Consider the following 13,803-nt stretch of genomic DNA (forward strand, 5'->3'; position numbering starts at 1 on the left):
GTCCTCAAAACGGACTACATCGAGAGGGACAATCGCAAGTACTACCTGGACCTGAAGGAGAACCAGCGGGGGCGCTTCCTGCGGATTAGGCAGACAGTGATGCGCCCCGGCGTGATGGGCTACTTCGGCCACGGTTTGGGCCAGGAGCAGACGATCGTCCTCCCCGCGCAGGGAATGATCGAGTTTCGCGATGCCTTGGTTCAGCTGATCGAAGACTATGGCGAAGGGGACATCGAAGAGCGAAGAGGCGGAGATGATGACCCGCTTGAACTCCCGGAGGGGACTTCTTTCAGAGTGGACAATAAAAGGTTCTACTTTGATGTGGGCTCTAATAAATATGGAATTTTCCTGAAGGTAAGTGAGGTGAGGCCACCTTACCGTAATACTATTACTGTTCCGTTCAAAGCTTGGACAAGGTTTGGGGAGAATTTTATCAAGTATGAAGAAGAGATGAGGAAAATTTGCAACAGCCATAAAGAAAAGAGAATGGATGGCAGAAGGGCCAGTGGTGAAGAACAAGAATCCCTCGACTAGAGTGAAATTGAACTCCATCAGGCAAAATTTTAAATCATAAATTGGCTAACAACAGTACTGACCCATAATCCTTTGAAGAAGTCCTTCCTTTTTTGGCCCTTTGTAATTAGTAATACCTCCAGTAGTTCATACTTCAGGAAGTCTGGTTTTCATGCTATGTTATACCTAGATCTCTCTAATTCTGATGGGAATTCCACCCTCCCCAGAGCTAAATAGTTTAGCTGCTTCCTCTGCTCCAGATTATAGAAGTATGCAAATCACAAAAAGTGACATCCTGACTTTCTAAACACCATCACTACTATTTCTATTGCACTATGACATAATCCTGGAAAAAGGTATATATACTTCATATGGAAGTATGAATTTCAGTTTAACAAGTTCCCAAGAAAGTATTCCATTCCAACATCATTAAAAGCTGCAAAGCTTACCTGTAGGACAGTTACCACAGAAACAAATTGACCTCAAGTGTAGTGAACATGTTTTTATTTATAAACATACAAATAGAAATATATTGCCCATTGGGATGACTGAATATTAAATAGTACTATAAAGTCTTATTACTTAATTCAACCTTAAAAATATAGTGTCATATTTCTCAAGAGTTACTATAGTGTCCTGTAAATTTCAGATTTTGTGGTAACCCTACAGTTTATAGTTGCCATATCAAAGCCACAGGAAAGTTCTGATTGGTTATTGTAAGCTAGTTACAATCCCATCTTTACCTCTATTTATTGTACCAGATATTTTTATTGGCTTTCCAGAGTTTCAGGAATTGCTTTTAATGTTACTAATGAGTAGGAGGCCTCACCCAGTGGCTTTGCTATGGAGATCATGGTGTTTTAGTTTTTCCCCCAAATATATACTGAATTCAAGGTATTATATTTTATACTTCTTTAACATTATTTCAGAGAGGTTGGTGCACCAGTTAACTGACATAAAAATACATCTGTAGTAATGTTTTAGTAGCAATTTTGCAGTTGCTACCCATAAAACCATGTCAGCACTTCCAATATAAACTTGACTTTTACAGGTGTGTCAATTCCGGGGGGAGGGGAGAGAAGAATTTTAAAGCATTTAGAATACAATTTTGAGTTTGGAAAAAATACTATTTGAAGATTGGTTATAAACGTATTTGAAAGAAAAATTCAGGCATTTTCCAAGGTGCTCTTTATGATACTTAAAGCGGTTTACTTTACACAAGACTCACCCATTTACCTGTATTAAAAATAACTTTCCAGGAAGTGCCAGAGCAATTTTTCAACGCCTAAGCAATTTTTTAAACAAGTGGATATAGTGTCTATGTGTACCAACCCACCCTGTGTTAACTGACTAAAATTTCATCTGTGAGCTACATTTTATTCTGAATGAAATTACTGTCTTTTATCTTGGCTTTATTTACTTCCCACATAGCAAGTCCACATAATGTTTAAGAGCCAGAATTCTGATTTCAACCCCCAAATATAGCTCTCACTGATGAGAGCTGGCTGCATGGATTGAGATCAGAATATAGCTCTTCTTTTATATGCTCTAAGTGATTCAACATTATTTTAACATTCTTCTTCTCCAGAGGTTTGTCCCCAAATACATTTCAGTAAAATCACTAAGAAAACTTTATAAATTTTAGAAATGAATTTCATTGGTTTATGTTTCTTAAGAACAAGCAGTCATTAACCCAAACCTACTGGTGTTGGTTTACAGATTGTAGTTGACATTTCCTCAAGTAGTATAAAGGAATCTCATTAGTTTATTATAATTGTGGACCATCTGGATCACTATGGAACAACCGAAGGTTAGAAAATAATGTTAGTACTAGAGTTAATAGCACATGGTGGGTGTTGAAACTCTAAAAGTAGCAAGGATATTTCAACCATCCTAACTGTAAAATAACTCTGTAGGCTTGCTCAGAAGTAGTTTTTGGTATACGAAGGAGTGATGTGCACTTGAATTATTGTTCTACTGATTGTTAGTGCTGCCCATCATAGTGCCTATCAATAGTGACCAACCTGTCGGATTTCAGCAAACTGGAGCTGTGGGTATTCTAGTCCCAATTGTTCCTCTCACTATTGCTGTGAGTGTACACTCTCTCTTCAAAATCTTTCTTTCTAAAATATTATATCCACTAGGTCTAATGATTTCTTTTTTGGTTTTAGTCTGATAAGATTTGAATGTGTGTCTCTATGTATATATACATATATATACACATGCATATATTGCATGCATGTATATATACACAGAACATGATTCCATGTCAGACTTAAAGATAACTATATTTAACTCGTATATAAATATTATTAGTTTAATTTTACATTGATTATTTGACAATTAGCTAATAACCAACTTTTCCACCTTGTATGTGTACGTCAAGGTGTCTACCATCGCGAAGCTGCAGATAGGATAGATGCATACATCCTAAACATACCCTAGAGGCATGAGTCTTCTGCAGTTCTATTGTTTTACTTTTTCATGATTAATTATTCATTTATAAATTAAATGATGCCATAATTTTTTGATACTTAAATTCCCAAGAATTCTTTAGCCATAACTAAATATGATCCAGTTCGAAACTCTGGTATTAGGACATGTGTCGCCATGTATCTTATAAAATAAGCTACTATTCTTATCTGTGCAATATACATTTTATTTACTGTCATTTATAACATAAATAGAGTTGCAAGTGTAATGGTATTCTTCAAAATAAGGGATCCCTGCCTTGAAGACATTAAACTCTTAAGGCATCTGGATGTTAGAAGTAAAAAGATAAGCATTAAAGTTAGTAACCAAAATTACTAGTTCACTGTATAACTCTAAAACACTGATGATGTTTGCACATACTAATCCAAGCATAATGTGGTACAGACTTAAAACTCATAAGCTAATAGTCTGAGATTTGGAAACGGGTTCCTCATGGTAGTTGGCAGTGTGCCCCTAGCAATTCAAAGCAGCACTGATCGTTGCTCATATGCAAAAGATGCAATGTATTATAAAGGTGTTAAATTCCACCACGTTTTATAATTTTCCTTGTTAAAGCCCCAAACTGCCATGTCCCTTAAACTTGAGTCGAAAACAAGCTTATTTGCACTAAAGAGCATGGCCAAAAAAATTAATGACAGGGTGGAAAAGCTAATTGGAACCTCTTGAAATAATTGGTTCTAATAGGAAAATTTCACATTTGTCTATCTGAAAGCTATATGGTCCAGGCAGACAATCTGTCAGTTCACTAATTTAATAATGCACTTTACCTTTTGTACATAGGCGATGTACATTTGTGCCACGTGGCAGTGGGCTGTGTCTCGGTAGCTGTGTAGTTAGACTCTCTAGAGTGACTTCTTGCATGCATGTGTCTGTACTGGGGCCCTGGTGGTAACAGGTCTCCATTAAGCCAGTGTAGTGGAGAAGATAGAAGATGCTTTCGAACAAATCCCTGCACACTTAACAAAGAGTTTTGAAGTAGAGTTCTTATTTGTATTCTTAAGAATTACAATAAAATAACCCAGATTAGTATTACAGTTCAAGACTATCTAGTTCCATAATACCCTGAAAGTTAATTTTGGGAATTTGTCCAGACAAAATTTTTTTAATGATGCTGTCTTGTTGTTGATGTGTATTTAAGTAACTAATAAAAAGACAGTGTATGATACTGCACTAGAGTTTAAGACATGGTTAGCTGATATGGTGTTATTTTTAAAACACCCAGACTTAAGAAATAACATTTGAAGTTTGGCAAATGCAAACAGCCTAAGAACAGTTGTTGAAATAAATATGATATTTTAAAATTTACAGAAATGCTAGTCTTTACCAACAAAAAAGGTTATGGAGGGATTTAATGTATCCTTCCATACTAAAAAGGTCCCAGGATGTACATTCGAAAAGAAGATAACTGTTGCTTAATAATAGGTTGTGTGTACTTTACTGAGAAACACTGTGTACCAACCATTTCACCCAGAGAGTGCTATATTTACTGCATTCATTTTATATCTATAGATAAGAATACACTATATATAGTCATCCTATCTTAATATAATCATGTATTCATATTGTAATTTTGCAAATATTTTCAGTAAAATAAGCATTTATCCAAGCTGCCCAGTTTTTGAAGAAAATGAAATTGGAATAATCTTAGATATTCATTTTTAATAAGCAGCCACCATTAAAAACTGATGTATGTTTTATCTTTTAAATTTTGTTTATGGTTTTAGTTAATATTTAAATGATAAGACTTAATTTGAATTTTTGATTGACTTTCTCAAAGTAATTTTTTACCAACTGAGGTATTTTTCCCAGCCTGTTTCTAAATGTCTTTCATTGGAAGTATTTATGAATCCTAGTCCAATCTGTGTTTAAGGGCTCTGCTTAGTCTTTACCAAACATCTTTGCCAGTATACGAAGAGACCGTCACACAGATTCTGTGCCTGCAGAATAAGACAAGTGTAACATTTATCACTGCCAAATGAAATTCTTAAAATCTTTCTGAAGTTTCCTTGAAGATTTCTTGAGTTTCATAGAGGAATAGGGGCCAGTGGTGAGCCCATCAAAGGAAGGCAGCAGGATGCCAGCATGGACTGATGAGCCAGCCCATTGTCCACGGTAGTGTAGCAGTGATGTCTAGCATACTGGCATGTGAAAATCAGAGCTTTAGATCAGAATACCTCTTTCAAAAGAAAACATACCCAAGTTTATGTAGGTAGACCTTAGAAAAATAATACATTAGTATATTTTCTTGTCTAATGGGGAAAAAAACAGTCGTCTTAATTTGACATCATATTTTAAACCATTTAAATTTATTTAGTAATAGGATTTTCATCTATATATTTGAACAGGGGAAAACATACATTTTACAAAATATAAATGCTCCAGATGGGTAGACAGTGAAAAGTAGCAACCAGTGTTCTCCATTTCTTGTGTATCCTTCTGAAGTTACTCTCCATATACAGACATATGTGTATATACATATATTCTTTCTGACATGCAAATGAAGACAAATATCTGTTGTCCTGTGCCTAGTAGTGTCAGTTTTAGAGATGCCATTTCAAGTGATATTTTTTCCATTTACATAGATCTTATACTTGATGTAGTTAACATATCACGTAGCTTAAACTATATTATTGCATCAAGGGAACACCAAGGAAACACTGAATTAATCCCATTGATATTTACTTATGATGCAGTTACATGCATATGTTAGTTTTGAATGTATAGATGCTCAGTCTACCCTGCTAGCTTCCTTCTGTTCCTAACTACCTTGCCTTCCTATGTTCCCGTCTCCCTTTGCTGGAAAACTGGTCTTTTTCCTGGACTGAGAGCTCAGGAGTGGCAGGACATTAAATAACTTAACCAAGTGTTATTTTAGATTGACTGTGTTCTCTCATGAAAAACACTCATATTTAAGAGCTTAACAAATTTATACTTTCAGTCAATTTTTACTAATTCTGTTATTTTTATCTTAGTCATATCCAAAGACTTTGTAATTATAAAAGCAGATGAGTGATAGAACTATAAAAGGTTATGACTTTGTTGATCATAAGACTTTTATCTTTAGGATGAGAAAGATACAAGGTTCATTTAGCAACTTCATCAAATCCAAGTGTAAGTGAAGAGATAACACTAGTCCTGCCTTTTGAAACTATTGATTTTTCTCTCAAGGACCCAGGGTGTCAGAAGTCCTTAAGACTAGAGGTGCTAGGGAGATTTGGGGAAAAAAAGAGTAAAACTCAAAAGAGCCATGAGGCTACAAGCACAACTGAACTAGCTCCCTTCCTGCACAAAGAATGTAAGGCAGTAAATGGAGTCGTTGGGAAATAAAGTTAGCAGTATGACTACTCTTATGATAGAAGCAAAGCCACTTTAATTAGTTCTCCAATCCCTCCAAAAATAGCATAATTTTCTTTTTATTTCTATGAAAAGTGCTTTTTAATATTACTTTCCTATATACCTGCCAAAGGAGAAAAAATATGAAAAGTTAAAGAACACATACTTGAACTCCAGGTGTAAATTAAAGCAACCAGAGTAAGAGATCCAGTACAGTCAGAAATAGCTTACAACTTATGTGGGTTAGGGAGGTTTTTTTGTTGTTTTTTTTGTTTGTTTTTTCCCAAATAGATTGGTATCTGTAAATTTTATGAAAATGTCCCAGGGTTTGAAAGTGTAAAATCATTGATGTAAACTTAAGAGTAGTATGTGCATAAGTGGTAACCATTTTGTTGATAAACAGAGGTGTTGTTAGAAGACAGGATCTTCCTAAACATGTTTTAAAAATACAGAAGAGTTTGCTTCTTGTATTTCATTAATAGTAATGAAGAATTCATTATCCCTTAAAAAAACCCTGAAATTGGTAAAGCTTTCCAGGTATGTACTTGTGTAAGCTTAAAATGGTGTGTGTGTGTGTGTGTCCTTATTTAAAGGATAGGGTCAAAAGAAAGATAAATTTGCCATCAGAAATGAATTTGGCATGAATTTAGGATAAAAATTGCCAATATTAATAATTTCCCATCCTTCATTGAAGAACTTCTTTCCCAGATTGGTGCTTTTTGATAATCTTTATTTTTCAAACTTTACCCTCTTTTGAATATCCCTTGTAAAAAATGGCTTATTCTTATTGAGGTCAGTGACATCTACCAGTAAATGAAAACAATGCATTTAGGCCTGCCACAGTGAAGTTACTTTGCAATAGGAGTATGAAGAAGATAATTCATTGAAATGGAATAAATAATTACTTCTTTAATCTCATTGATTAATTTTTAAACTTGCATAGCAGTTGTCTTTCCTCTCGTTTCAACCCCTTACCATAGTTTCTGCAAGAAATGTTCTCTTCAGTGTTCATTTTCCTACAAAAATCATAGGAGTAAAGGAAAGGGAAAATATCCCTCAAAAAGGTGTTTTGGTATTTAAAAGTTAGAGTTGCCCTAAGTGTCAGACTGGAAAGAAGACTTTATTGGTTTTTGTCTTTATCAAAAATAAAGGTAGAAACCTGATTATTTCATTGGATTAAAATTAGAATTTTTTCTGAAACTTCTATATTTGGAAATATTTAATGTTTTACTGTGTTTAAGAGAAAAAGATAGGATAATACCTTCCCTCAGTATTTTGTTTATTATTTGTTGTGGATTTGATAAAGTTGTTTCCTAGGGGTAGCGAATAGAAAAGAAAAGAGAAAGATATGACTGATTATTTGACCTCTATAGCAAAGCAAATCAATTTAACACAAATGAGAGAAATCAGTCATTTTCAAAACTAAATCCCTATTTATTTAACCTCTGAAAGTACATTTGAAAAAGAATTCTGCCAGGGTTTAGCCTGGCCCTCAGTAAGTTAGCTTCTGCTGGATGGTTTTCCCATATGAAAACTGAACAATGTTGTACTAGAAAATAGGTTCCCTCTTCCTCTAAACTTTTGAAATTCTTTGTTAGCAGAGTGAGAGAGAAAATAGATGGGGAATACCAGAGTTGGAAAGTATGAGATTCTCTCTTGATATTAAAAATCAAATAATGCAGCAACCTGTGATGATACCCAAGAAACAATTTAGAAATACCGGTTTGATAACATGTATGTGTCTCTTTAGCCATACAAAATAAATATTTGTTCCTAATCTTATTAAGACCAAGCTGTTGTATACTAACTTTATAACTATGCTATACTTTGATTTTTTTTAAAGATATTTTCATTATCTGTATGAGGTCTCATTCTCCAAAGGAACATCACGTGTTTATTCTTTTTAAGAATTATTTTACTTTATTTATTATTATTTTAATATTTTCAGAGAGAGACACAGAGAGAGAGAGACAGAAAGTGAGAAAGCAAGCCTCCAGGTTCAGGATGCCAACCATGGTTAGCCATGTGGGAGTCCAGCACTCTTAACTACCATGCCACCTGCTGGACCCATGAACATCACTTGTTTTTACATAGTGTGTAATCACTTCCTATAGTCTGCATGCCAAAGGCATGTTTAAAAATTAATGTCACTTCCCTTGGGACCAGCAGTTAGCGTAATGGCTATGTCGCTGGACTCCCATGTAGTCGACTGCGGTTTGCGTCCCGGACCTGGTGGCTTAAAACTCATGCCGGGCGCGTGTGCGTGGGTGCCCAAGATCCTGAGAGGAGAATGGAGGAGAAGGGATTGCAGCATGGCCATGCCCCCTGGGAGATGATTTCTCGCTGTCTCTCTGTCTCTCTCTGTCTGGTGAGCACACGTGCCCTATAGCAAAAACCTCTCAAAAAAAAAAAAAAACCCTTAAAACCGCAAAAAAAAAAAAAAAAAAAAAAAACTAATGTCACTTCCCGAAGTGCCATTGTTCCTGAAATAACCATAAATTATATACTACGTAGTACACTGCCATCATTGTAGTGGTCCCTGAGAATCAAGTACCGCCCTTGAGCCCTTTCTCCTCCGTCTCCTATGTGTTGCTAACAGAAGTGCCTGAGTCAGGGTGTTTGTGAAGAATAGAGGTTTATTTGGCTCACAGTTGTGGTGACTGGAAAGTCCAGGGCAGGGGCTGGCATCGGGCCAGCTGCGTCACAACACTGTGGAGGGCAGGAGTGTGATAAGAGTGGTGTGTTCAGTGTGAGTTTCAGTCTGCCTCCTCTCCTCTCCTCCTAAGCCACCAGGACTCAGTTACCCACCCACCCCGCCCCCACTCCTGCTTTAGCCACCCTTTCACTAACCCTCTCACCCTTCAGCACAGTAATTGGGTCAAATTTTCACTCTCTTAATCTCGTTAAAATCAAATCTCAACATGGAATTTTTTTGGGGGGAGGACACCCAAACCGCAGCAGACATTTAGCCAGGAACATCAAGGATGCTGATCTGTGCTGCATCCTTTAGAGGACCTGTGTCTGCTAGGGCCTACAAAGACTGAACGTTTTGTGTTCCGACCTTGAGAAACTGCAAACATTGTCATAGAAGAGAAGCAACACTGGGGTGTCTGTCTCGGGCCTTGTTAGGGTAGGTTCCTCATTCCTCCCCTGTGCATGCAGCCACCGCCACCCATAGAGGACAGAACCAACATCTTTCTTTCTAGACCTCTTGTGTGGTACCTGTTTGCTCACCAGAGATGGTGTTTAAGAATCAGCCACGAGCATTTTGCTAATTTTGAAACTAATAGTGCACACACGGCTTTTACAAAAACATTCCACATGGTCAGCACTCTGGCCTGATGGGATCACAGTAGCAATCTAGCTGGTCTGCTCTCAACAATTTATATAGAGTGAAAGTCTATAGATTGGGCTGTTGTAGAAAATGTTCTCTCTTCTCTGCTCCTCAAAATGGCAGGTACCTTTTAAGCTCTTGGCTGCTTTTCTCGGTGCCATTGGAATCTGAGTGGGATATGAGAAGTTTGTTCCTTAACCTTGCCACTCTAGGAATTTTCCTCAGCTTCCCATCACACACCCCAAGCAACTTGACCAAAATAATACATCCCAGTGCCAGAGCGAGACAGCAGAGCCATAGGAGAAGGCCCTGCAGTCAGGATGAGGTCTGCACATACGCCAAGACCCAGGCATTCTGTGTTTTCTGCTTCACAGACTGCCATGTTTCATCTCTGGGCCCTTCACATTGGCGATGTGCTTGGCACCAGTGGCTCTGAGTCTGGAATTTCAGTGGGACCAAATCTGTCTCTGCTTAGCAAATACTCTGAAAGAGTGAACCATGCTGTGACCAGGTGTAAAGACAGTTCTCATTGGTCACAACCTTCTTCTCCCTACCCCATACTGCAAGTGGGCAAAGCCATTCGTTTCTGTCACTCCTACCGAGACATCCACTTGATCCTGTTGATCTCTTTAGGGGACAATTGAAGTAGCCAGGAAGGACCAGAGCTGCTCTTTATAAAAGCAGAAGTTGCCCTGGAGTTAGAGCTGTAGGCCCTGAGAAAGCAGGACTGCTTTCTGCTCAGTGGCACCCAACTCACCGTGTTCCCATGTAGCATGCGGGATGGGCAGCAAGCAGCTCGCCTGTGGGTGGTACAGACAAGGGCAGCCTGGTGCACGACGTACAATACACATATTTTTGACTAGCACGATTGGCCACAGTTTCAGGAGTGAGTGCAACCTCTAGCAGAGTTTCACCATGATCTTTTTGAAAACAGAACATAGCAAAAGTAAGAACTGGTTAAAATGTGCTGATACTAATAACTGATTAACCAAGTATGACCAGACTAGGCAGCCCCAGAAGTCGTCTATTTCAAATCATCACAAGAATCCTATTAGCAGGACCAGCAGTTGGCGTAATGGCTATGTCGCTGGACTCCTACATATCGAGCGCGATTAAAGTCCCAGACCCGGAGGCTTAAACTCACACTGGGAGCGTGTACATGTGTGCCCAAGATCCCGAGAGGAGAATGGAGGAGAAGGGATTGTGGCGTGACCATCCCCCCCAGGGGGTGGTGAGTTCTCACTTTCTGTCTTTCTGGCAAGTGAACGCGCCCTATAGCAAATCCCCCCCCCAAAAAAAAAAAAAAAGAATCCTATTAGAGTCCCCCTTCCACATCGTTTTCCATAGGCTTAGAAACTGGTTCGGTATTCCAGGACTAATGGAACTGAACCCAGACTGACAAGGCCAGAGCTTGTGCTCACTCATGAAGCTCACACTTGCCCTGTGGTGGGGGGCACTGGTGGTGCCGCCCCCTTGCAGGCTTAGGCCAGGGGGAGGCCTGGGTCTGAGCCCAGCCCTGTGGTCTCAGCTCCCACAAAAGCTGAGGCAGGACCACAACATAACAAGACCCTGTCTCTCAAAATGTTTTACTCTGACACTGATCCCCCAGCTCTAATGCAGTGCCAGCCACCCCCAGCCACCGCTATAGGATTATTTTATTCAAACCTATCCCCCATATGTGGGACTAGTCTCACCAAGAGACACTTTTCTTATATAAGGTTCACTCAGTCGGTTGAAGGTGGTGCTAGTAACTTTGATCTCTAGTGCAGTTCACATAAAACCTCTAACCCTGACCAGCCATTTGAGATAAATGTCAGTAACTTTGTAAAGAGATCAGATGTGGCCAGCAGGTGGTGTGTTGGTGAAGGCACTGGGCATTCCTCCATGGCCAGCCACGGTTCGAGTTGTGGATCTGGTGGCTGCTTTCTCACTTTCCCTCTCTCTCTGTGTCTCTCTCTGGTCAAATTTAAAAATGAATGAATAAATAAAATTAAATAAATAATTCTTTAAAAAAATAAAAAATGGATCAGATGAGAATGTAGCTGGATTATCCCAGTTCTGTCCAAAAAAAGCATAGAGGAGACTATTTACTATTGACTATGAGGCTCCAGCTTCATTTTCATGAACTGGAAACAACTGGCTACATTAAATCAGCATGAAAATGAACCTTATCGGTGTTGTTGAAAGTTGTATTGATGTCTCATGCTTTCCTGTCATGTTCTTCTACATCTCTCCATTCTTTTTCATATTTGATGACCAGGCTTGCTCCTCTTCCCCCTTTACCTCCAGCAGGATAAACAGATAACTGCTTCACTCACAGACACACCCTTTCCCTCAGGACTGCAGGGTGGGGCTTGTCAAACTGTAGGAAGCATAAGAGTCACCTGGATGGGCCAGCAGGGTGGTTAAGGGTGCTGGACTCCCACGTGGCCAACCATGGTTGAGTCCCAGACCTGGTGGATTGCTTTCTCACTTTCCCCCTTCCCCTCTCTCTCTCTCACTCTGTCCCTCTCTGGTCAAATTAAAATAAATAAAGTTAAATAAAATCATTATTTTTTTTTTTAAAAAAGAATCGCCTGGAAAGTTTGCTAAACCACAGGTTACTATAGGCCCCCAAGTTTCAGTCCAATAAGACTGATGGGGCAGGGAGGAGACTAAGAACTGGCGTTTTTGACACCTCCCCAGGTGAGCAAGTGGATACTGCTGGTCTGGGGACCACACTCTTAAGGATCACTGTCCAAGACTGATAGAATGTTACCTTAGCTATATAGGAGAGAATGAGGAAAAACTGGGTCAAACCTAGAGTATCCTGGGGGAGAGAGGACTGAATCCTACTCCTGTCTGAGCCTCTCTGTGTCTCTCTCTGGTCAAATTTAAAAATGAATGAATAAATAAAATTAAATAAATAATTCTTTAAAAAAATAAAAAATGGATCAGATGAGAATGTAGCTGGATTATCCCAGTTCTGTCCAAAAAAAGCATAGAGGAGACTATTTACTATTGACTATGAGGCTCCAGCTTCATTTTCATGAACTGGAAACAACTGGCTACATTAAATCAGCATGAAAATGAACCTTATCGGTGTTGTTGAAAGTTGTATTGATGTCTCATGCTTTCCTGTCATGTTCTTCTACATCTCTCCATTCTTTTTCATATTTGATGACCAGGCTTGCTCCTCTTCCCCCTTTACCTCCAGCAGGATAAACAGATAACTGCTTCACTCACAGACACACCCTTTCCCTCAGGACTGCAGGGTGGGGCTTGTCAAACTGTAGGAAGCATAAGAGTCACCTGGATGGGCCAGCAGGGTGGTTAAGGGTGCTGGACTCCCACGTGGCCAACCATGGTTGAGTCCCAGACCTGGTGGATTGCTTTCTCACTTTCCCTCTCTCTCTGTGTCTCTCTCTGGTCAAATTAAAATAAATAAAGTTAAATAAAATCATTATTTTTTTTTTTAAAAAAGAATCGCCTGGAAAGTTTGCTAAACCACAGGTTACTATAGGCCCCCAAGTTTCAGTCCAATAAGACTGATGGGGCAGGGAGGAGACTAAGAACTGGCGTTTTTGACACCTCCCCAGGTGAGCAAGTGGATACTGCTGGTCTGGGGACCACACTCTTAAGGATCACTGTCCAAGACTGATAGAATGTTACCTTAGCTATATAGGAGAGAATGAGGAAAAACTGGGTCAAACCTAGAGTATCCTGGGGGAGAGAGGACTGAATCCTACTCCTGTCTGAGCAGTTTATGGAACTTAAAACAAGAAGGAAATACTTCCTTCTCTTTTTATCCTTTCATTACATTTAATAAGCTTTCTAATTCCCTCTCATTTTTCAACAGCCATCTGGGGATAAATCCAGTAGGAATGAACAATTATGAAGCCATATATGGGGAACCAGCAGTTAGCGTAATGGCTGTGTCGCTGGACTCCCATGTAGTCGACCACAGTTCGCATCCCGAACCCGGTGGCTTAAAACTCATGCCAGGCACTTGTGCGTGCATGCCCAAGATCCCGAGAGGAGAATCCAGGAGAAGGGATTGCGGTGTGACCATCCCCCCTGGGGGGTGATTTCTCACTTTCTGTCTCTATGTCTCTCTCTGTCTGTCTGGCGAGCGCACACGCCCTATAGCA

At 39.2% G+C, this 13,803-nt stretch overlaps 1 protein-coding gene across 1 annotated transcript in view; it reads left to right on the plus strand.

The window, feature by feature from the left end:
* PURG (purine rich element binding protein G) overlaps positions 1-6,403 on the plus strand; it is a gene marked incomplete at its 5' end in the record, with an annotated part of 6,838 nt that extends 435 nt beyond the window's left edge. Inside the window, one exon of the mRNA XM_014583704.2 lies at positions 1-6,403. This exon is cut by the window's left edge and continues 435 nt beyond it. Coding sequence (XP_014439190.1) covers positions 1-534 — 534 coding nt within the window.
* Between the last annotated feature and the right edge of the window lie 7,400 nt (positions 6,404-13,803).

This window comes from Tupaia chinensis, unplaced genomic scaffold, assembly GCF_000334495.1.
Source record: "Tupaia chinensis unplaced genomic scaffold, TupChi_1.0 Scaffold144602_1, whole genome shotgun sequence".
NCBI lineage: Eukaryota > Metazoa > Chordata > Mammalia > Scandentia > Tupaiidae > Tupaia > Tupaia belangeri.